Source organism: Danio rerio, chromosome 15 (assembly GCF_052040795.2).
Source record: "Danio rerio strain M-AB ecotype USA chromosome 15, GRCz13ab, whole genome shotgun sequence".
Taxonomy (NCBI): Eukaryota; Metazoa; Chordata; class Actinopteri; order Cypriniformes; family Danionidae; genus Danio; species Danio rerio.
In genome coordinates, this window is record NC_141035.1 from 23,184,490 (window position 1) to 23,209,601 (window position 25,112).

The 25,112-nt window shown below is 35.1% G+C and overlaps 2 protein-coding genes across 3 annotated transcripts in view; one reads left to right on the top strand and one right to left on the bottom strand.

The window, feature by feature from the left end:
* The window catches only part of LOC147833651 (uncharacterized), a 734,785-nt gene that overhangs the window by 457,018 nt on the left and 252,655 nt on the right, over positions 1-25,112 (top strand). The window lies entirely within an intron of this gene.
* Positions 1-25,112, bottom strand: part of timm50 (translocase of inner mitochondrial membrane 50 homolog (S. cerevisiae)) — a 52,798-nt gene that overhangs the window by 25,462 nt on the left and 2,224 nt on the right. For both annotated transcript variants that reach the window (XR_015508425.1, NM_200665.2), the window contains 3 exon segments: positions 24,263-24,422; positions 23,095-23,126; positions 8,630-8,651 (listed from right to left, as the gene is read on the bottom strand). Coding sequence is in view for 1 of the 2 variants with exons in the window: in NM_200665.2 (NP_956959.1) it covers positions 8,630-8,651; positions 23,095-23,126; positions 24,263-24,422 (214 nt within the window). In the remaining variant the exon portion in view is untranslated.

The window sequence follows — 25,112 nt, forward strand, 5'->3', positions numbered from 1 at the left end:
TGCGTAAAACAAATATTTATCATTATTATAATATTATCAGGGCGACACAGTGGCGCAGTAGGTAGTGCTGTCGCCTCACACCAAGAAGGTCGCTGATTTGAGCCTCGGCTGGGTCAGTTGGCATTTCTGTGTGGAGTTTGCATGCTCTCCTTGGATTAGCGTGGGTTTCCGCTTAGCTCCGGTTTCCCCCACAGTCCAAAGACATGCGGTACAGGTGAATTGGGTAAGCTAAATTGTCCATAGTGTATGTATGAGTGTGAATGAGTGTGTATGGTATTTCCCAGAGATGGGTTAGCTGGAAGGGCATCCGCTGTGTAAAACGTGTGCTGGGTAAGTTTGAGGTTTATTCCCCTGATTAATAAAGGGACTAGGCAGAAAAGAAAATGAATAAAAGAATGAATGATAATATTATCAGACTGAAATGTAAAGACTTTGGATTAGGGCTGCACAATATTAGAAAAATTGCAATATTTTTTTTTTTGCGACATATAGCGCAAATATAATTTTACAAGACGATTATTTGGAAAGAATTCATAATTTTACATCGATTGGGATTATTTCTTTAGGGGAGTGAATCTGCAAAATGTGTACACATACATATAAGGTTGACATTTGCATTGAATTGCTCATATATATATATATATATATATATATATATATATATATATATATATATACACATAACACAAAAAAATTAATTAAAGCACAGATGAGACACAAATAGAACATAAAGCAAATAATACATTTAATAATCAAATGTAAAGTAACACTACAGTCATCCTATAAACAAGTAAACAAATAATCTTTATAAAGTGGCAAACTTTATAATTTCTTCCTATTTGTTTTAATTGACTTGAATTTGCTTGACATCCTGCAATGCGACTTTTGCACATTGCGAAAGTGATGTTGAAACAATATATTGTGCAGGCCTACTTTAGATACAAGAAGGGACTGGTTTTGATGCACTTTGATAATGCATTTTCTAACATGAGAACTACATATGAACAAAACTTGTAGAGCAATTATTAATCATAATTCATCATGTCATAATCCATTATTAACATACAAATTCATGTTTGTAAATATTATTGCACCATGAGTAAACATGACTAAACGTTAACTAACATAAACAAATACTGTAGAAAATGTATTTATTGTTTGTTCATCTTAGTAAACTTCATATTACCCAACATTAACTAATACAACCTTATTGTAAAGTGTTAACAGCTGTGTTTCTATTGCAATATTGACATCTCCTTTGAGTAAATGTTCATGTGCGAGTGGGTGTCTGATATGACATCTTCTGAAAATCTCATCAAGCCTGGAGTTAAAAAAAAATATTTTGGATTTTCTTCCCATTTCAGGCTGGATTTCAAAAAGTTTATTTTCAGAGCACTGATCCCGTTCTGCCTGCCATATGTTAAAAACCGGTTATTTGAAGAAAGCGGAGGTCAGTTAATAATGACAGAAGTTTTCCTTTTACATTGATAGCCAAAAGTTTGAGGTTAATACATTTTTTACAAATATTTCTGCATTCAGGGCTGCATTCATTTCATAACAAAATACAGTAAAAACAGTAATATAATGAAAAATGATTAGTTCAGAAAATCATTTTGTTAATAAAAACAACAATGCCATTGAGTCCTGTAATGCCAGTCTAATTAAATACTATTCCTCATCTAGATGAATAGAAAGATCAAAAGAAAATTTAAAATGGAAACATTTTGTTCAATTTACAAATGTTTCACTGTCACCTTTAATCAATTGAATGTGTCCTTGCTGAAAAGAGAGGGAAAAACTGACCCCAAAACTTTGAATGGCTGTGTAGGTGAACTATTGTTTTCTCTCTTTCATGGTTTCTAAAGGGGCGCTTGGAGAAAGTTTATCCTCTCCATCGACCTCAATCATCTGTTTAACTCGGTGCAAACTGGCACACATCTGTCCCGGCATAAGTCATTCCCTTTCCACTTGGCCGAAATCAATACAAAGAGTGAACAGTTGCAAGAACCGTTACCGAGAAGACTGATCCAAGTCGACACCGGAGAAGCGCAGAACAACTGTGTGCGCTTTGAAGAGTCTCTTGTGCTAACCTTGTTTGTCAGTGTAAATGGCGAGGAGTCTATTGTTGCCCGTGGCTCTCCGGAGGGATGTCCATTGAGTTTTTAGGCAAGGAGGGAGGGAGAGGAAGATCGATGGCTAGGCCTCTGGACACAACAAAGACTTCCTTTAATCCTGCAGTGGGCTAGCATATGCTTTGCTAGTTTGCCAAAGGCCATTACTCAATTGCCTTTCTTCCATCCCATTCTTTGGGTGCCTCTTGCCTTTTTCCTCCCTGTCAATCGCTGCTTTCTCCAGCCATGAAAAGTGGTCTTTAGGTGCGGCCCCTCTCTCTGTGCTGTGTTATGGGGATCTAACTGTTCTGTGTGGATAGAGTACCAGACATGGGCTAGTGTCTTCTGGATGACTTACAAATTGCTAATGAGGCATTTTATGCTCGAGGTCAAACTATTCTCCAAGTACAAAGACACAAGGTTGAAGTAAACAACAAAAATCACTGTCAAAATTAATTAATTTGCCCAAGTGTAGTCAACCCTGAACTGGGTGATTGTTTCAAGGGAAACAAACAAGAGACGGAATAAGAACAACAAACTACTGAAGATGGTTTTCTTTTTTTGAAGAGGAACAGTGGTTCTTTTCACAATAAATATCATTTAGAATCAGTTTTTTCAGTAAATGTATAGAATATAGTATATACTATACTATGTATATAGAATTAGGGCTTTGCGATACAGGCAAAAGGAACTCATCACGATTTTCTTGAACAATATTACTATTTCGATTCTAATCACACACACAAAGATGTTTTACAGTGTGAAACTGAAATGTATTTTCAACTAAAAATAATTAAATCTTTAAATCGCTGTGGCGCAGTAGGTTGTGCTTGCCTCACAGCAAGATGGTCGCTGGATCACTGGTTCGAGCCTCGGCTGAGTCAGTTTGCGTTGTTCTCCCTGCGTTTGCGTGGGTTTCCTCTGGGAGCTCCGGTTTCCCCCACAGTCCAAAGATGTGATACAGGGGAATCGGGAAGGCTAAATTGTCCATAGTTTATGAGTGTGTGAATGAGTGTGTGTGTGAGTGTTTCCCAGAGATGGGTTGTGGCTGGAAGGGGATCCGCTGCATAAAAACATGCTAGTTGTCGGTTCATTCTGCCGTTTTAATAAAGAGACTAAGCTGAAAAAAAAATGAATGTAACATAGGGCTGGGCAATTAGGCCTAAAATCGAAATCTCAATTAATTGAACATTTTAACTATATTACGATCAGTGAGAGATTATTTTATGTATTTATTTGATGTTTTTGCCCTCATAGTATTTGTACGGTAAATATGCTCTCATATCACAAGTGAGAGATTTTTGAATGTAGGGTGCATTACTTGATTTTAAAATAATTAAAAGTAAACACACACTATCTACTATCTATCGTTATTTATTGAACATCAACGCTGAACAAATAAATTAAACCACACATTGCCTAAAACTCGGCTCTCTGCGCCACCCTGCTACCAAACAGACCAATCACAAAGCTTGCGCTAGGCGTCGGTGCGAGATGTAATTACATTTTTTTTGAGAAGGCGAAGGCTGCGCAGGACTGCACTATTGCCTTTGGCAGAAGTATAATATCATAATATTATAAGTATAAATCATAATAGAAGTATAATTTAGTCTTAACAGAGCAGGGTCACGTGACTTCACAAACAGTTTGGGAAAGTAATTGATAAAATTTTCCTGGAAAAATTAGATCGACTAGAGGTTTTAAATGTCGATTTCGATTAAGTCGCCCAGCCCTACTGTAACATGTCTCTAAAACAGACAAAAGGGAAAAAAAATGAAAGAAATCTAATAAAAGTGTAACAATTTGTCTCTAGAACAGGCCTATGACAAAACAAATAAATTAAGTGTTAATTTAATAATAATAATAAGTAATAATTTAGTGTGTGTGTGCCGTCAAACTCAAGTAAGCCTCTGAGGTTCTGCTTGAGCACATATCAGAAGTAGTTGCGTCTACTTTTAACATGTCCACACTCTACAAATATTTTTGCCATGCATAGATCATAAGAAATTGTGCTGTAAGGCTATTTGGAATTCACACATTTAAATCATGATTTCGATATGATTTTAATTAATCGCACAACCCTACATAGAGTATACTATATAAAGAGAGAAAAATAAGTATATTACCATTCAGATATTTGACATATTTAACATGCAAGTGATAAATAAAAAGTAATAAATAAATAGTAAAAATTAGTCCAAGGCATTCGAAAAATGTGGAAAAAATATTAAAAAGCCTTTATTGACACGACTATTCCTAAAACAGGCACAGTTATAAGAAATAGCCATGTCAAGAAAGGCTTTTTAATATTTTTCCACATTTTTTGAGTGCCTTGAACTGGTTTTTGCTGTTTATTTTGATGAACCCCTTACCTACAGAGCAACAACACATTATTTAAGCTGCCCCTGAGCACTTTTTGTTTGCTTTTGTGTATTTTTTAGTCACTTTCACTGTAATTTTTCCTCCTAGTCAACAGATAAAAACATCCAAACAGACAAAAATAAACAAACATCCAACCAAAATCTATTAGACAAACTTATTTTCAGTTATTTTTCTAGGTTTAAAAGCCTCAAGATAATTTTCCTTAGAAGTTTGAATCAGTAGCATTTTCCAATGCAGTATAATAATGGAAATAAACTAAAAATGTATACTTTTTAGTTTTCACACCAGAGCATGTTAAACAGCTTTCTAATTTTATTTCCTGATTACTATGTAGCTGTAAGTTGTTATGAAATCTTTGTCCGTTTAAGCTCAAGCAAAACAATTCCTCCTCCACATACATCTCAATCAACACTCTACAAGACTACACATGTCATTTTAGATAACAGACCCAGGTAATGGTGAATCTGTCATTAAATTCCAAACATTATACAAATAAAACCGAGCAAGCAGTTTCCAAGGTTTCAAACAAACACACTGGGAAGATTTATTTTTTTAGTCTCTGCAGTCGCATAACAAACATAACTTCATGTGAAAGAGACTGGCCAGTTGCCATCTTGTGCAAATTGAGTGATGCCGCTCCTGATAATGAGGCGGACTGACGCGGGAGGCACATGTACGCGTCCTGCATTGAATGCCGTCACTTGGCAAGGCAGAAAAGGTTTTTTTTTTTAAAGAAGTGTGCCTTGTCCCGTCTCCCAGAGGACGCTGCTTATCAAGGGTCTACTCTTCATCACGCTGGCCTTCTGCTGTGTTAGGGAGGGTGAATCTGGGCCCAGGAGGCCGAAAACCTGCTTCTCCACTCCCATGAGGAAGTAGGCGTTTCACCTCGGTCCCTAAAGTAATCATAGCCCTTCGTTATGGCATTAAAAGCTATAAGAGCATTAGTGTTGGACAGCAGTGCTCCAGGCTCGGAGGTAATAAATCGAGGTGGTGTGGGAAGAGAAGGACACTACAGGGAACGTGTAGAATTAATTACGTAATTATGATGAGACCGAGCGATCGCGTGGAGGATGCGAAAGCTGCCTGCTATCTCAATCAACATCAGCGGGCAAATGAAAATAGCAGGTGGTCTGCTTTAATGTAGCGTCTACCTTCACTCTATTAATGCTGATGCCTGCTCTGAAGATGAAGTATCTATGGTTGATGGCGTTATAAATTTGCTTGGAGACGAACAAACACATGAAGTTAGCATAAACCAGCTATTTCAGTGAGTATTTTTACATGGACATCAATAATCTGATTTTAATATGATTAAGACAATACTCGCATTAAGAATCTACCATTTAAACAGCGATTCTTTATTAATTTCATTCGATTAAAATCATAATCAAACTAAAAAAAAAATCAGGTTAAGACATGTGGAGTATGCCAATTTAAGTCGCATTATTGAAGTGCAGTACAGACATGTAAACGCAGCTATCAAACTCTTACTGTCATGTAGGATTTTCGCTGCATTTTGTGACAGGATATACACACACGGCTGTTTGACACTATTCTCTGCACCTACCGAGTCAGTGAAGGACCACAGATACCTGCATCGAGATATGCAGATTTTTACTCCCCAAACGACCGGGGGCATGCATAAAATGTTCCTGAATGAAAGTGAAAGTGGCAAACTGCAGTTAAAGGCAACAAATTAAGAATTAAACACGCAAAATTACATAAAACTCCAGAGAAAAAGTGGATAGCATGCTGATGCAGTGACGTTAATCGAATTATGTGCTATGACATACAAAACGGGATCATGAAACTAACTTTCAAAAAGCAACTCATGTAAACATTACCATAATATTGTCTTATTCAAATGAGGCAAATAATTTGATTACTGATGTCCATGTAAACACAGTCACTGACAGGAAGGCAATTTTAAAGGAACATCACACCCACAGGAGAAAAAATAAAATAAAATTCAATCATCATTTTCTCATCCTCATACAGTACCAAACTTTTATGAGTTTCCTTTTGTGAAGCTTAAAGTAAATTTTACAAATAACTGGTCCAATAATACTTTTTATACAAAATCTTTTTAGAAACTTTATACAAAACCTTTAATACAAAATTTTTTAGATAAAATCTGTAAGGATGAATTCAATTAATAAAATATGCAAATCAAAGATTTGTAATGTATATTGCATAAGGTTTAATGTCAAATATTTTTAAACTGTAACATGCAGCTAGACGGGTTGTAAGATATTTCCTATTTCCAGTGCTTAATTTGTGAATTGCGAGGGGTGGGGTCGACGGATGGCATAATGACAAAAGTGAAGAACGCAGGGTTGTCGCGTATGAAGGTGAAGAAGATTGAAGAGTCACGGAAGAAAGTGAAAGTGAACAGCGAATGGGGGAGAAGAGCGGTTAAGGAGGGGGATTGGTAAAATGAGGTGCAGTACTAGTTTTCATAGGTGCCACATCCCGCGTGTCCTGGCACAAATTAAGCCCTGCCTATTTCCATATTCATTAGGGTTATAAATAGAGTTTATAATATTTATTTATTACAGAATAAGATATAAATATTTTTTAGGTAGTTAAGTACAATAAATGTATTTATTAGATTGCTGCTTTAAAAAAAAAAAGCATTTATACTATGAAGACCATTGATAAAGACACTGTTTTTTTTTTTTTTGTTGATTCATAAAAAAAAAAGAATGAATAATTAATGAGAGCCAGGAAAATGCATGTGGATTAAACAAAGTTAACACCCGCAAATATGTGTTTCAGGTATTTTGAAGCCAAACAATTGTTCTGTGCAATACATTGTACATTATTAAAAATAAAAATGGTCATTATGCTTCATGAGACCTCAATACATTGTCAGGAGCTACGATATTATTTTGTTTTGCCTGTATATGTTTTTCCACATTAATTCAACAGTTTCCAAACTTCAAAGGGACATAAATGGATGTCAAATGTAAAATATATCTGTTATAACGGCCAGAATGTTCTTTAAAAATGTTTTATGTTGTAACAAAAGTCACACACGTTAGAAATGACACATGGTTATAACATTACATGGTGACTGAATTTCTATTTTTGTGTGAACAGTTACCTTAAAACAGACAAAAAGAAGAAGCACAAGCCTCATAATTTAAAAACACACAATTAAGAGTCAATGCTGCATGAAAACGGGCAACAAAACAAATGCCAACGTGAATTGGCACATGTGACATGGCACTGGTATAGGGCCAATCCGTGTAATTGAGAGATTGATGCATACAGGGGTCAAGAGCTGGGGTTCAGCCCCCTGGAACATTTGGCTGTGAAGTGTGGTGACACCCGCTGGCACTGAGTAAATGTGCTGTGTGGCACCAGAAATCCATCATGTGCCCTGCTAACCTGACAGGTGAACAAACACACACAACAAACAGGCCAGAAGGGTCCTCATCTGCTGTGAAGGGGACCAATAATGCTCTGCATTTAAATGCACAGGGAATACCAGCATTTCACGCTTGTAGACTGAACGGCTGCACATAATTGAGATCTTGCTGTCATGCTAACTTCCATCTAAGCACTGGAGATATATAGATAGACACATTCAATGTTTTTAAAAAGACTGAACTGTTAAATCAGTAAGGTGAACATCTGCAAGGTTTCTTGACGTAGGGTTAATTTCAAAACAGGCCAAATCCAATGGATTTCTAAAACTATCTTAAAGAAATAGTTCTTATATAGTAAATAAACTATTCTGTCATCATTTACTCGCCCTTGAGTTGTTCCAAACCAGTTTTTTTTTCTCCTGTTGAACAAAAAAAGATATTTTTTAAAATGTTGGCAACTGATAACCATTGACCTCCATGGTATTTGCTTTTCCTACTATGGATGTCAATAATTACAAGTTTTCAACATTCTTCAAAATATCTAAATAAATTTGAACAAATAAAATAGACAACTCAAACTTGTTTGGAACAAGTCAAGGGTGAATAAATGATAATAACATTATATATTATTGATGAACCATTTTTTTCAGGATACTACTTGCTGAAGTATAAAAAAACAACAACAAAGCAAGCACAAATCCACATCATTTAAAAAACAACAACAAAGTGCCTTACATGCCTTCAGAAAGGTGGAAGACTTACCATTATCAAACTCATCTGGAATCTGGAAAAAAAGAAAAAAAAGAGAGTGGTGAGATGCATGTAGACTGGTTTTCTGAGTACACTGGAACATCAAGTCACTGCATGTGGGTATGAGGAGAATTCATGCAAACTAGATTAGGGTTAGACTAGGCAATACCTGATACGCAAAAACGCATTAGCAGTAAAAGTTCTGATAAAAGTGTTTGTTGATCCTTGCAGACTGACAGGGTTAAATGGATGGAAACCTACATGATACCATGCTTTTTGCAGAATTCCAGTGAACCAACAGGAAATGGAATGTAAATATACAAGACCAACAGTTTATTGCCACAGGTCAGAGTACAATCAGCATACTCTGTTGACCACAGCACCCTCTACTACTGCATATAGTTCACGGGAAGACTTCAAGAACTGCTAAAATTACTTTGGGCATATTAAATAAATATAAATAAATAAAAAGATTTATATAGTTCCTCAGTCTTTGAAAAACAATAAATCAGTGCACTGCAGCCAATGAATATTCAGCTGCATCTGTCTACAGGGATCCAGGAGCACCACATGCTGCCCGCTGGACTGTTCACATGACAGCGGGGGGATGAGGGCCTGTTCCTGACCTCTGCTATTCTCCTTTTGCAGTCATTCACTGTACTAAAACTGCTCTGGCGCCCTCCAGTGGACAAATCAATAGATAAAGTGCAGAAACTAAGGGGAAAGTAAAGACTTGAGTTCACTACATGGGAAAAGTCACTCAATTAGAGATCTTTGGTGAAAATACACAAGATAAATATAAAAAGAGTAAAAAAAAAAAAAGAAAAAAAATTGCATTTCTGCACTGTCAGACATGGACTTGTAATAGTGAACACTGCTTTTTAACTAATTTGATGAAAATGTTTTTATTTGATTACATCATTTGATGAACATCAAGCATGTCTTTTCATTTTTTCGCTCTTCAATATGTTCTCATTAGATTAAATACAGATTTAATTACAATATATATTTATATTACAGGTATTTTATTTAGAATAAAGCAGAACATTAATGTGTGTTTTAGGGTTAATCTATTCTTTATGCTAAACCATCCAAATCAACATTTGAAAGTAATGGTTTTACCGATCACAAATCTTATAGTTCCAATCACATTATGGTTTCTTAAAGCCATGGATCGGACCATTTTTCAGACCAGCCAAAAAGGGGAGAAGACAAAGGTAATTTGCTTTCCATTTATTACAAAAACATTGTATTACAAGAAACTTTTGGTTTCTTAGAACTTAGAACCTGTATTTATATATAAATGATAAAATGACGAAATAATCTGCTGAATAAAAATAAATAGTAAAATATTCAGTATTGTGAAAAAAATTCACTGTTACTACTTCTGTTGCTGACAACACTAAATGTAGAAATCTAACATTATCATTTGTACAACCCATTTTTATTTTTGGTCTCATTATTAATAAATTATTCAGTTATTTACTGATAAAAGTTCAAGTTTCATTGCTAGATGTATAATTTTTGAAGAATTATTCAGTGGCATATTTTGATGGCTGGTTAATTATTTAAATTAAACAATTTAATTGCTACCTACAACTTTCATTTTTGAGCGTCATTAAATGCATATGACAGTGATATTAATCTTTACCATAAACATAAGTGGTTTTATCTATACTATAAACTGTTATTCCAGTACCTCTGTGTTATTTGACTGTTTGTAACATATGTAATTAACCCAAGACTAAAGACTGAATTTCTCTTGATTTTTGCACTTTTAGATTTGAATGCAGCGATTCGAAGGATTAATAAACATATGCAAATAACCATCATTTATAACTTTTTGTGTGGGTGTTGAGATCTTGATCTTTAAATGATTAATCGAGCAGCTTACACTGAATGCATTAATGACGTCTAAACAAGTCGTGACAGAAAACACCTTTATAAACCTAAGAAACCCACTACATACCGAATAACACACCAAAACTTTTTCTGTCATCATTATATTTTACAGGAAAGCCTAAATGTTTTCATATGTGTGATAAAATCATGTCATGTGATTTGAACAATGCGAGAGGCGATCTTTCTGCGATCGTTACAAATTTAGGATTAATCATTAAAAAAATATATATATATTTTTTTTATTAATCCACAGGGGACATGTGTTCCGAACGGTGGGTTGTGATCCACACGAATCACAGATCAACCTTAATCCGTTACATCCCTATTAGAAAGTATTGTAAAGATTTGGGTCAGTAAGATTATTGTCCAAGAACAAGGACAATAAATTGTTCAAAAGTGGCAGCAAAGATGAAAAAAGTCAAACAAACTCAGTTTAATATCTTATAAATTATAAATATTAAATAATATATAATAATTAAAAATAGTTAACTAGAAATATTTAAAATATATTTGTTTTATTTCACTTCATTGCTGTTAATTCAGTATTTAAATAGAATAACTTTGAGTACAAGAACATTATTATTCTTTTTTTTTATCTTATCAGCCACAAAGTTTTAAATAAAACAAATGTTTCTCATCGGCACGGTTATGTAATCGAGCTAATGCTGCACATGCTGAAGCACAGAAACAAACTATGAACCACTAAAATTCAAATCTCTTCTAAAAGAAGAAGGAAAAAAAGATTCAACTATCTTCTATGAGAAGAGGACTCAGTCTTAGGTCCCACGCTGTCACTTCCCTTAAGTGCCCTTCAATTAAGACCATAGCCTGTGAAAAATCGCACCCTGAAGCCTGGCACACTCCAAATAAACCTCTAACAGTTTCTCAACCTCATGTGAAGTGTGCCCAGTTAAGTCAAAGACCACCGGTCCAAAAGGCAAATAAGCCAAAAGGGTCATTACACCAAAGGCGTTTATACCCAACAAACATTACCACGCTGTGTTAAATGAGCCTTTCAAATCATGCCCTTCTGCTGGATACAATTAATTAATTTATTTCACATGTTAAATTCTGAATAAACAGCCAGTTTGAAGGCTATGCTGAAGGTTTCAAAATAGTCCTTCAGCTGCACACTGTTCTGGAAATTACAACACCGACCACATATTTATAAACATATGCTAATGCTCCAATGTTTAGCAGTAAGCGATGACAAACAATGTGTTCACAGCGGGCTTTCCCGAGCACTTCGCCGTTACAGGTCAAACTGGTTGACTGTTCTTTTGAGAGTTAGGAGACGTAGGTGTGAACAATATCTAGAAACATTTTGGCACGGTGACAAGACCTTCTGGCGAATGTCTAATGAAGTGGATGACTCAGCTTTGAAAGGCCTGGCACACTCCATTCACAACTCTTACCACATCTCAACTGTCTGAGAAGTGTGCCTACAGGATCATTATAGATGACAGACGTGCGAGCTGTTCAGTCTTCCCGGAGAAACACCTTAAGCATCTGCATGTATCACACTCATGTTAAAGGTCAACTTTTGGGATTGTTAAAAAAACTAAACAAAGGAAAACATGAGCTTTCAGTAATAAAGTGCGGTTTTAACTGGTATTATCAAATGGCTTTCTAGAACAGTGTTTCCCAACCCTGTTCCCTAGAGCACACCAACAGTACACATTTTCAACCTCTTACTAATCAAACACACTCAAATCAACTCATCGGTACATTAGAAGAGACTCCAAAACCTAAAGTTAATGGGTAAGATAAGGGAGATCGCCAAAATATGTAAATATCTTGGGATATTTTGATGGGACATCCTTAATACCCTGGAAGGCCAGATCAGTTTTTTTGCCCTCGATCTCCTACTTCCGAAACCGGGTCCAATACTTCTATTATATTATTTAAAAAAATTATAAAAAGTAAAGAGTAAAGAAGAGCAAAAAAAAACAGATCCAGGACGTTTTCTTACTTTTTATTTATTCATCTTATTTTACATTCAACATCTCTGTTAAAGAGCCCACATTGAGTTTTTGAAAATGCCCTTCCATGTAGTGTGTAACACAGCTCTAAGTGAAGTGAAATATCCAGCTAAAGCCTAAATCTGTAAGTGTACAGTGCTTAAAACTATTGATTCATCTATAAAAGAGTCGACTCATAGTGCTTCAAACGAGTCGTCTTGATAACGAGTCATTAGGTGTTTCGCGATGATGTATCCACGTAACACAAGTAGTTGCGCGCACACACCCTGGAGATTTAAAACCTGCTGCCCCGCCCTCTAACTCAGAAAACAAAGCCACACACACACCGGTCAAATAAAGTCACGCTGGGCAGATGGATATTATCTCGCGCTGAAGGCTGTCAGTGTCGACCAAGTTGCAGGCTGTCATCGGTCCAAACAGCGCATATTATCTTCGCGCTAAGGAGGGGTTTGGGAACAAATGAATCCCTAACGATTCATATGCGAGTCGCTGGGATAATCAGGTAAAAATAAATGCAGATTATAAGTCCATGAAAGTGATTTTGAACTTGCATGCATATTAGACTGATGTTGGACGGTGGTTATTAGACGGTTGTTGTTGTTGCTAGATCAGATATGGTTGCGGCCCGAAGTTAACAAGAATTATTTATATTATTTATTAAACAGTAGTTGTACCGAGTATTATTTATGTTATTTATTAAATTACTCAATAAATTATCCAATGTATTTTATTAATGTCTACCCGGGCGACGCAGTGGCGCAGTAGGTAGTGCCTTCGCCTCACAGCAAGACGGTTGCTGGTTTGAGCCTCAGCTGGGTCAGTTGGCATTTCTGTGTGGAGTTTGCATGTTCTCCCTGCGTTGCGTGGGTCTCCTCTGGGTGTTCCGGTTTCCCCTACAGTCCAAAGACATTCGGTACAGGTGAATTGAGTAGGCTAAATTATCCATAATGTATGAGTGTGTATAAATGATTCCCAGAGATGGGTTACAGCTTGAAGGGCATCCGCTGCGTAAAACATATGCTGGATAAGTTGCCGGTTCATTTCACTGTGGCGACCCCTGATTAATAAAGGGACTAAGCCGAAACGAAAATGAATGAATGAATGAATAATGTCTACCTCTACCCTAACCGTCATAGTACTGTAAAAATATTATTGTTGTACAGTGTTACAAAAATGACGCTATATTGATGTGCGTATCCGCAGCTGTCTAGACTCTACGGCATACTTGCGATTTCCGCTTCAAGTTGCTTCCGTGTTCCACTTTACCAGAATTTAACCAATAGCGTCTCTGCAACAAAATGATGTCATGCCACACACATTGCTGTTTCTATGTCAAGAAAGTCAAGAAGGAGGTCTAACTCTGTGCTGCCGCATAACTATAGATGTGTTAAAATAATGAGAATAATATATTTATAAAACCGTGTAATCTGATTTCCGATTACGTCATTGGATCTGGACATCCCTACAGCGTATGTTTTTCAAAATAACAACTAGTAAAACTAATAACAACGTTCATCCGAGTTGTTCGACATACCTTGATGGTCAGTGAATTTGTTCACATCCACATATATGCTCATCTGTCATGCAGCTGTTTTTCACTCTTTGGCGCCATCTTGTGTAATATGTAGATTATATGTAATATAACATATCTATAGTGTAATATTAGATAATATGTAGATTAGTGCACATGGCATTCAGTTAGAGAATTAAGATTCATGGCATTCAGTTAAAGATTCTTTCTGTTTGAAACCAAGCACAGATACATCTTGGGCAGAGATGCCCAAACTAGGGCTCGCTGGCCAAACAAAGTTTATTATTACTATTACAGTTTCCACTATTGCGCCTAAAGCAAGCAAGCCAGGGTGAGGCAAGGCCAGTCGCGTTTCCACTGTCACTTCCGGGGCCTAATCGGGCCAAAGCAGGGCTTTCTAGGGGCTAGCGGCCGGCCTTTTCGGCCCGCCGAATACCTTGGGCCAAGGAGGGCCAACTGGGGCTTCGGGGCAGAGTGAAAGGAGAGGCGGACTTTGCCCCGAGTCTGGGAAAGATGGCTTGGCATTATTACACTAGTTTTCCGATCACATACGAGTACATGCGCCAAACACATAAACAAATAAATAAATAAGGGAAAGAAAAAATCTAGCCTTATAGACTGAGATCTTTTTGCTAATAATCGCCCTTATGTTTCCCTTTAAAATGTAAGGCTGTTGCATAAAATAATATGCAGCGTCCTCCTTGATGTTTCAATAACACATAATAATCTAAGACACATAATAATAAAAGACAGCAGACAGTAAAGGTTGTCAAGAGATTTTGTGAAGCTTTAAAGGTGTGTTTGTGCGCGTTTAGATGCCTGTATGTGTGTGTGAGACCGAGCAAAAGAGCGCTTCCTTCACAGCTGTGTTGATGCCGCGAGCGGCTTTTTTTCTTTTCTTTATTTATTTTTGAGATAATACACAATATGAATACAACAGAAAGACATAGAATTTTACAAATTATGTGTCCACTTTTGTAGACTCAAAACAATAGTGCCATTTCTTGATAAAATAGTCTAAGCTATATTGAAATATAATTTGAAGAATTACAAATAACCTATCGGATTTAATAAAATCACACAAAATAAATAAACCAATATAAAACAAACAAAAGCTAGCTATAACAATTTAGGTATATAGCCTACATAAATCAAGCCGTTTTAAAGCCATATTAAACTTTCATTTTACAAAGGCCTCTATGAAAAAAAAAAAAAAAGATTTTAGATATTTTCTTAAAACAACAAACATCGGAGAAGGTTTAAAATATTATTTATAAAGTATTTGGATACGATGATATTAATCAAATCTTGCAAACAGAGAAATTTTTTGGGTGAGTAAAAGTAGAAACTAAGCTACCTTTTTTCTTTCCTGCGCAGCGTCGCTTTAAAAAAGTAACTGCAAACACAAAATGTGTTCTGTGTCCTCAAACAAGTGTTTATGCTTTTATATGACATGGTAAAATTTAAGAATGACATTTACATGAGGAGCTTTATTAGTGAAAAGCTGCTTAGCGCAACGAAATATAGGCTATATTTTATTACTTGCTCTTATGTGCTAAAATACTTAACACTTTCCTTAACATCACAGAATAATATGCAACATCGAAGTGTCATATAGCCTATAAGGAAAAAAATAGTATGTTTCAGGTCTCTCCGGAGCATTTGGGCTGAATGTTTGACTGCGTCTATCTAAATGAGGATGGTATAAAATAGGCTACATTTTCTACAGAGTTATTCACAGAGACCACTCAATGCACGATGCCAACAGTCGGTCGGTGAGTAAGTGAATATAATGAATGAAAACACACAGGCCTGTGCGTATAGACATGTAATGTACAGCTGTTCAGTAACGTATCAATTGTTTATTTCGGTTGTCTTTATTTTAATGCTCTCCTGATGATGATGTGATGGTGTGCTTTATCTGCCTGATTCCCGATGAAGTGGGCGGGTTGTGTGACGTTTGATTCGGGGGACGTTCTGGGGGTGGTGTTTGCGTGACGCGCTACAAGCTACTAGTCCGACAGTGGAAACGTGACATGATTTCGGCCTCACTGCTCAACCTCCCAGCGATTGGCCCGGCCCGGCCCAATTAAAGCCCTGGCTCGCACTGGCCCGACAGTGGAAAAGCGGCTATTGTAACCTTTGATTTGGCCTGCCACCCCACCAGAGAAAAGAATGAGAATGATGGAGAGGGTTTGGGCAAATGCCTTTAGCACAGAGATCATCATTTCTAATTTGACGTAATTTGTTTGTTTTATTACTGAACTACGAAAAATCAAACTGAAATTAAATGTTTCAATTAAACGTTGTAAATTAGAGGTGCCCAAACAGAGTCCTAAAGGGCCGGTGTCCTGCAGAGTTTAGTTGCAACCCCAAACAGACACACCTGAACCAGCTAATCAAGCTCTTCCAGGTATAGCAGAAACTTTCAGGCAGGTGTATTGAAGGAAGTTGAAGCTAAATTATGCAGGACATCGGCACTTCAGGACACAGTTTGGGCACTCCTGTTGTAAATGAATCATATTTTCAAAAATGTAAATACAGTCATGAGACAGAAAGAGGATTAAAACATCGGCGAGGAAATCAAAACAAAAACTAGTGTAACTCTGTTATAACTGAGATTGTTTTTTTATTGTAATAAAGAGCAGCTGGATAATATTCTGATTGAATAGTGAACAGGCGTATAGTCTCATGAGGATGTTTTTTGACATTTTTCTGGATTCTAAATAAGTCAGTACCAGTGTCATAAATAGAGGATGAGAGAGCTCTCAGATTTCATCTAAAACATGTTAGTTTGTGTCTAATGAAGATCTCAGGTGTTTTGAGTGACGTGACACATAGTAACATAGTAAATTGTTACATAGTAACAGTTTTCATTTTTGGTTGAACTAACCATTAAGAAACATGGCCACAGTGTTAACAGGTTCACAGACAAGACCATCTTACTGGCTACTCACTTTGTCCTGTCCCACTTGGATATGAGAATGCTATATGTTGACTTTAGCTCTGCATTTACTACATTTCTTCCTAATAAGCTTAAACACTTAAACTCCATCAACTCGGCTCATCGTTATGTAATCTAATCCTGAAATTTCAGAGTATCCTTGAGTGGTGAGATTGGGAACGCATCTGCTGTCCATCATAACTCACTACAGATGCTTGTGTAGCAGGATCTACCCTCTCGTATTTCCGTATTTTCCAAACAACCTCGTCTGGGCTGATTTCGAACAATGGCAGTGCCCAGAGAACAACCTTAACCCTATAACAAGGCAAACCAGAGCTAATCTTCAACTTTGAGAAAACACAAGGTCTTGAATACGCTCCAGTCCTTATCAATGCAGTCGATTTTTAAGTTACTGGGAACACCCCTGAGGGCCAAATACAATCTATAAACACCACAGAACTGATTAAGAAAGCACTGACTGTTCTTTCTGCAGAAGAAAGCCTGTCTTGCACAACAATTCTCTAAATGGCTTGTAGTTGATAAAAATCTGTCAAAAAAAAAAGTCATCCAAATAATTATCATTATTAGTCATTACACACCAATTGCACATAGAACCCGATCTTTCTTGCTAGTTTTATTTTATAAGACTATTGTTTAGCATTTAAAGAAGAAGATTGGCTGTGTCCGAAATCGCCTACTACTCAGTAGGTACTACATTTAAATTGGAATAAACTACTCAACCGTAAGAAGTATGTTCTATAGAGTATGCTAACATGAATATATTCAAAAACAAGCTTAAACTATTTGAAACTGAAACAGTACCAAACTAAACACCTAAGTGCTAAGTGTAATGTAAATGGTTCAATTGTCCTTCTGACAAAAAAAAAAAAAAAAAAAAAAAAGATAGACAAAAGTGTGCCCATGGGAAAAGAGCCAAGTTCCCAGTCCCGTACTGTCACCTAACTGACATCCAACTGGAGTGAGCAGAGGTGACAAGTTTTACAACAAAAGTTTTGGCACACTTCACATTTGTCTCCTATGTAAGTTGCATGCACATGTTAAAGTGTGCCCTTTGAAAAACGTGAAGATGGCAGAGAATGAGAGGTGACAACAGTGAGTGAGGTTTTCCCAAGCGCACACCTCAGTCCAGCACATGCCATGGTTTGAAAAGTGTGTGTTTTATAGAGCACAGCAGCAATGAGATGACACCTGTGATCTCACCAAAGAGCTGTGAGAAGTGTGTCTACCCTGCAAGCTTATTTACTTTGTAGCTATTGACTTAGACTATAAGTTTCTTCAAAATAATTGCAACAGACTTTGACATTTTGTACCCAAAAAAGGAATTAAAATATTTTTAGGTTTAGCTTGTATGTTGTCCCAATAGTATGTGAGGTCACTGTAACTGAATGTATGCCAATTTATAATGCAAGTATCAGTTAATTTCCTTTTAGCTCACCAAAGAAGGTGCACTTCCTATTTTGCCTAAATCAAACAAGCATTTGAATTCAATTGGGTCATGCATTACATGTTCAAATCCCAAGAAATTAGAGATTTTAAGTGACACATGCTAATGACGATTAGGCGTAGAACGATAATGGTTTTCAAGGTATACCTGTAGTCTGGAAAAGTCAAGGTTTTAAAACAGTCAAACTTTTCTGCTATACCGTTCCTACGGTATATGTAAGGTTTTTTTTATTTATTTATTTATTTATGTTTTTTGTTGTTGTTTTTTTAAGGAAAAGTAGTAGTATCTCCAGCAGAAAAGATTTCTAAAGATGCTGTTTTAAATTTAAGGAAATCAGTGTTTTTGAAACAAATGAAGACAGCAGAAGTTAATAATTCACTTGAAATATTTAGCCTTTCAGTGGTCACACTTTGACGGTTTTTAGACTTAATCTGCTTCATACTACCATGATAATACGTTTTGAATATACTTTAGCTCATGATTAAAGTAAATGATTTCTACAGGAGTCCTGTTTGATGTAATGAAGACTGTAATTCAACACTCAGTCACGTCTTTGATGTGAAAACGCGCCCTCTAGCTGTGAAAAGTACACACTGTGCTATCAATATTGAGTCTGTATTTTGCAACTGTCCGTTTTATTAACTACTACTATTAGTAATACCTAATAAAAACGGTTAGATATTTTACATAATTGTTTTAATAATTGGCATATTATAATTAATATAAAACTTTCTAAAAGTTTGGGTCAGTAAGATTTTTTTCAACAAAATAAATACTAAAAATATAGTATTTTTATTATAACAAAATAAATATTAAGCATGATGTATTAACTTGATAGTAGTGATAGTAAATTAATTAATGACTCATTTATGATTATTCCAAATCAATTCCTAATATTAAAATAAAGCAGTATCACAATTTCCACAAAAACATGAGCAGCACGACACTTTTCAACAGTGACAATAAAAGTCTTGTGCACCATATTACTCTATAGACTGATTTCTGAAGAATCATGGGACACTAATACTGACTAATAACTGCTTGTCACAAGAATAAATTGCATCTCAGAACAAATTAAAATAAAAACAGTCATTCAAAACTGTAACAGTATTGCACTATTCTTACTATATGCTCAAATAAAAAAGCAGCCTTGGTAAGCACTAGAGAGTTCAAAACCCCAAATCTGCAGTACTACATATTAAAAATGCTTACAAACTAATTCACTTCCTTTTCGAAATCAAGATAGGAAGATAAAAGTCTTGTCCAAGACAGGTCATAAACCCAGTCCCTCAGACTGAGAAATATTTACAGTACGGGAACAGGATGAAGGACTTGAGCTCACAATAAGATCAGAGAAGCTGAGAACAGCGAATCTTATTGAGTACTAGGTGTGTGAATGGACATCAACGCCTCTCTGAACTCCTGTGGGATCACACTGACATGTGAAGTGTGCCCTTACAAGTGAGCTCGAATTTTTAAGCAGGTAACAAAACAGGATGTCTATCAAAGGTGGAGGTGTGCTCTTTAAAGTGAACACCTTCCTGATTTCACACCTCATCCCACTGGCACATGCCTCCAGACTGGGACCACTCGGCATCTACTTGTGAAGTGTGCCTCTTTGATAGTGGGAAACGGTGGGTGGCTTCCAGAGACATTAAAGTAGTCATGCTAAACTGATCTTTTAGAAACCAAATACGGATAATTGCTCATTTATGAGCTTTTAACACCTTAAAAAGGTTGTTCTGACAAATTCCCAATTTGCCATTTGATTCGTGAAAATGTCAACAGAAAGTTGATATAAAGATATTATGAGCTTTAAAATATGGGATGGATTTTGGATTAAATAATCAAAAGTGTGTGTGTGTATGAATGAATGGAGCAGTTTTATTTGCTACAAACAAACTCCAGCTCAAATGACTCTAGTGGCATTTTCAGCATCACTTTGAAAACGTATATGCTATTCAATTAACCCTGAGAGTCACATTTTGAGTTTGCAGTTAAGAAAAAAATATGTGTCCAACCGGAAACTCAAAGCTTCTTTAAAGTAGCCCAGCAAAATAAAGATTGAGTTTTACTTCAAGAAGTTGTGACATCTCTATTGACCTTATTCTTCACGTACAAATAGGCGCAGCCATTAGAATCTTTTTGGCTGGTGACTTCCGGTCTCATTCACTTCCCTTGAATATTATATGTTAAAAATGGCTCGTTGTGCAGCTTGATGTTGCAAATTGATATTTTCTTATTATATTATTCTACCTTTTATGTATAGTCATGAAATACACTTGTTTGAAGAGCACATAGTTTGACTGTTTTCTGCCGTTTATTATTCCTAGTCATTTTTCCCATAGGCAGCAGTATCGAAAGTACTAAAACAAATCGCAAAAACCATCGCACTTCCTTACTTCTCAAAGTAAAAACAATGATTAAAATTTCATTTTTATGCAATAACTGTATTTTTTCCCTTCCATGCTTTAAACGTAAAAATTAAGGAAAATTCATTAGTGCTGGGCAAAGAAAAAGTTTATTATGACACGCGTGTGCACATTAGGCATAAAAAAAGTCAAGGTTTTAAAACAGCCAAAGTTTTTTGTATTAACGTTCCAAAGGTATATATATTTTGTCTGTTTTTTTTGTTTTGTTTTTTTTTTTACATGTTTTTCACAAATATTTTATTTCTTGTTTAGGGCAACAGTACATCCAGCAGAAAATGAATCTCCACATATAAAGCTACTGGTCCAAAATATTTTAAATGTTTCTTACAATAAATTATTATATCGTTCAATGGGGGGAAAGTTGTTGTTTTTTACCCAGATATTTAAGGGTGCTTTCCTAGACTTTTCAGTTTCACATTTCAGAACCTGCCATGTTTCCCCAGTTAGTGTGGTTTGTTTGGCATAAGTAAATCCAGCAAGTGTGTTCGGATCCACGCCAAAACAATTGGTCCGAGATCGCCTAAATGAGGTGGTCTCGGCTCAATTGAAACAAACTCTAGTGTGTGAAAGAACTCAAATGTAAAAGTGAAAGCATGCTGAAAAATTACAGAGTGCGGTTTATCAGGTTTAGCAAATCGATCGAACTGCAGTCATGGTTTATCTGTTATTTCTCTCTATAATGTAAAGTCTAATGCATAATTCTATATTTTATATCTAAACATAAATAAATATTTGATTAATTATGCATGCCTGTGTGTATACATAAATAATAAATACACAGTACACACTTAAATTATGTTAACAATTTTTTTATTAATCGTGATTAATTTTTGCCCATCACGTAAACTAATGTATTGTAAACTGTTAATTATAAATTAGCTGAAAATGTTAAATGTGTGTTTGGACATGCTTTTTTATTAAGTACAATTTGGGACTTTAAAATGCAGTTCAGGAAAATTAAAAACTAAAGAAAAAAAGAATTTGGGAGAAAACTAAAGTAAAAATGTATAGGCCCACAATTTATAAACAGAAATCTAAAAAAGAAAGTCATGGAAGTTTAAAGCAACATTGCCATCTGTCATGTAGCTGTAATAATAATAATAATAGTAATGATGATGATGATAATAATAATAATAACAAAAATAGTAGTAGTAATAATAATAGTAATAATGAAAATAATGATAAATAATAATAATAATATTTCACTATGAATTTATCTACCAAATTAGCTCTATGTCTTTCGATCTGATAAATGCCTCAAAATAAAAATATGCTGCTCGAGTCAAAATCAACTCCTTATTACAGCAGCACAGCTTTCTTGCATAAAAGGCACAAAATACAGCAACACAAGACAAGCCCACTTGTCTTTCACTCAGGTTTCCTGCGAGTCTTTGTAAATGCAGGTGTTTGAAGCAGGCCACCTCGAGAGGTGCTACACCTCTATCACTGAATAAAGGAAATTCACAGCACTTTGAGAAGTGTGCCCTACAGAGTGAAAATCTTCACACTGATGCCTGATTGAACTGTCTGCAAGCCAGAAGCCATTGTAGTTTCAATAGAAAGAGACGAGTGGAGGTGAGAAAGTGTGCCATGCAAATATAAAGTGGCCTAAGAGCTTGTTAAAATTACCATTATTAAAAAAATGAAGAAAAAAAGGTGGATGGCTTTGAAGTGTTGTGTTATTTATTAGATATCACCATTAAGATACCAGACTGCCAAGTAAATCTATTCAAGTAATCTGGTCAACCTTTTTTTTTTGTTAAAGTGTCAAATGTAAAGCTCATGAATTAAAGATGTACGAGTGATGTCAAAAGAAAACAAACATTAAAACACTTGCTTCTTGATTTTCAAACTCCCTATTAACAATGACCAAAAATAACTCTTAAAGGGATAGTGCACCCAATACTGACAATATTGTCATTATCACTCACCCATTACTTGTTCCAAATCTGTTTGATTTTCTTTCTTCTGTTGAGCACAAAAATGATGATATTTTGAAGAGATGAATATTGGTAACTACTGAATACCATAGTATTTGTTTTTCTCACTAAGGAAAGCATTGGTACAGGTTGTAAGCCTTCTTTAAAATAATTTATTTTGTGCTCAACAAAATAAAGAAACACATTAAGGTTTGAAACTACTTTAATAAATTTTTAATTTGTTCATTTTTTTTGTGTGTACTATCCCTTTAAATCTCAGTTTAGTGAAAGTTCATGCTTACCTTATTTCCTTGTTCATCCACAGAATTGCTGCCTAAAGATCAGAAACATTCAGAATTTTAATCACCTGATCAAAACTAAAAATTGAAGCAAAAAAGCATTTTAAAAAATTCTATACGATTGTACATATGAAAAGCTGAAATTTTCATTTTGATATTTTTAATTGTTAGCCATTAAAAAATATTGGAACTCATATACACAGTGATATAATATAATAATGTTATGCACAAATTACAATAATAATAACAATAATTATCCATTTATTAATGTATTATTTTAGCTAAAAACACAGAAATATTTAAAGTAAATTAATAATTGTATTGCATGCAAAAAAAAGGTAAATGATGAAAAAGTAAAACATCTACAATGTTTAGCATAAGAGTACAATTTTGAAAATGAATATTTGTATCCATTTCTCAGTGAAACCAGGCAATGTATTTTGGTGCATTTAAACAAAACAAATTCATTAAACAGATATATTTATTTAAATAATATTGTTAGTCACCAAGCACATTTAGAAATTGAAAGATAATACAAATAAATTTAAGCAAAATATTGCAAAAAATCGAAAATAAATAAAAGGCAACCTAAAAAATTTCAACAAAATTTTAAATAAAATAAAATTGTTGTACTAGAAAAATGTGGTTGTACTAGTTTTTTTGGACCGTTATCATAAGTTATTTTGTAAGATAAGCTCCAGGTTTGGCTTCAGTACTGACTAATCTAATGTATATGCACAAATGTATTATTGTACAGCTTCCTATTAAAAATATGAATTTAAAAGATAGATGTATGAGGGGTGTACTTATATATGCTAAGCATTGTAAATATATAAAAATGAAAAAAAAAACTTTCAAAGCAAAAAGGATTTTAAAAATAAAACAAACAATTTAAATAGATAGTCAAAAATATCCTGTACTTCACGTTTATCATGTGTTGATTTCAATATTTTCTAAATCATTACAATACTCCAGAATAATCCCATCAATAATCCAATAATCCCAACAACAATCCAATCAATCCTGTTAAAATGTTTTGAATAACGCAAGCATGTCAATGCAAAAAAAAAAAAAAAAGAATCCAACAGTGTTCAAAGAAAATCTTCTAAATGATAACACCAGAACAATGCAGTGTTTAACTTTAGAGCAAGTAAGCAACTGGCAGACTCACCAAATATATATACAATGCCAACTGTGCCTCCAAGTCCCATAATTCCTGCTAACCGAAGGACCATCTTCTTGGCGTATGCAGTGTTCTCTTTCTGTTTCTTGTCCTCGCCCTGCTCATCTTGCTTGTGGCCAGAGTCTTCACCCTCTGGAGGAGGCTGTTCCTGTGAACAAGGTGTCAAAAGCATCCCATCATAAACTCGCCTGAGATTATTAGCATAAAATGTAAAACCATCAGCTTCAGGTCAGTTATTCAACAAGAACGCCACTTTTTGAACCTGGAAGCTTATGCAATAGCCAGTTTAAATAATTACTGTAATGCATGCATCAACTGCACTGTTTTGAACAATCTGCGAAGCTTTCATTCAGTGAAACCAATTGCCTTTACTCTATGGCTGCACGATATTGGAAAAAAACTAACATTATTATATTTTATTTTTATGTTATACATATTGCGATATTGTATATGATTTCACAAGATAAATAGAATAGCTTTACTTAGAAAGAGTTTACACAATTGATTACGATGATTTTGTAGAGTGCATCTGCATTAAATATAATAAACCAACCAAACGTGTTGATAAAACTGTAGAGCAAAGATAGATATATGAAGAATAACAACAGATTCAGGTAAACAAATTGAGTAATCCAATGTAAAATAACAGTTTAGTTTTCGTTGTGTGTATATATACTTAAATACAATTAAGCTTTCTTAAAGTTAAAAACATTATCATTCCTATTGCGTGAATGCTTTAAATGTTTACACAATCACGCGCTTAAAAAAACACACAATCAACTGTGGCTCCTAGCCAACTATAACCTTGATTTGACATTGCAGATCCTGCAATGTGACA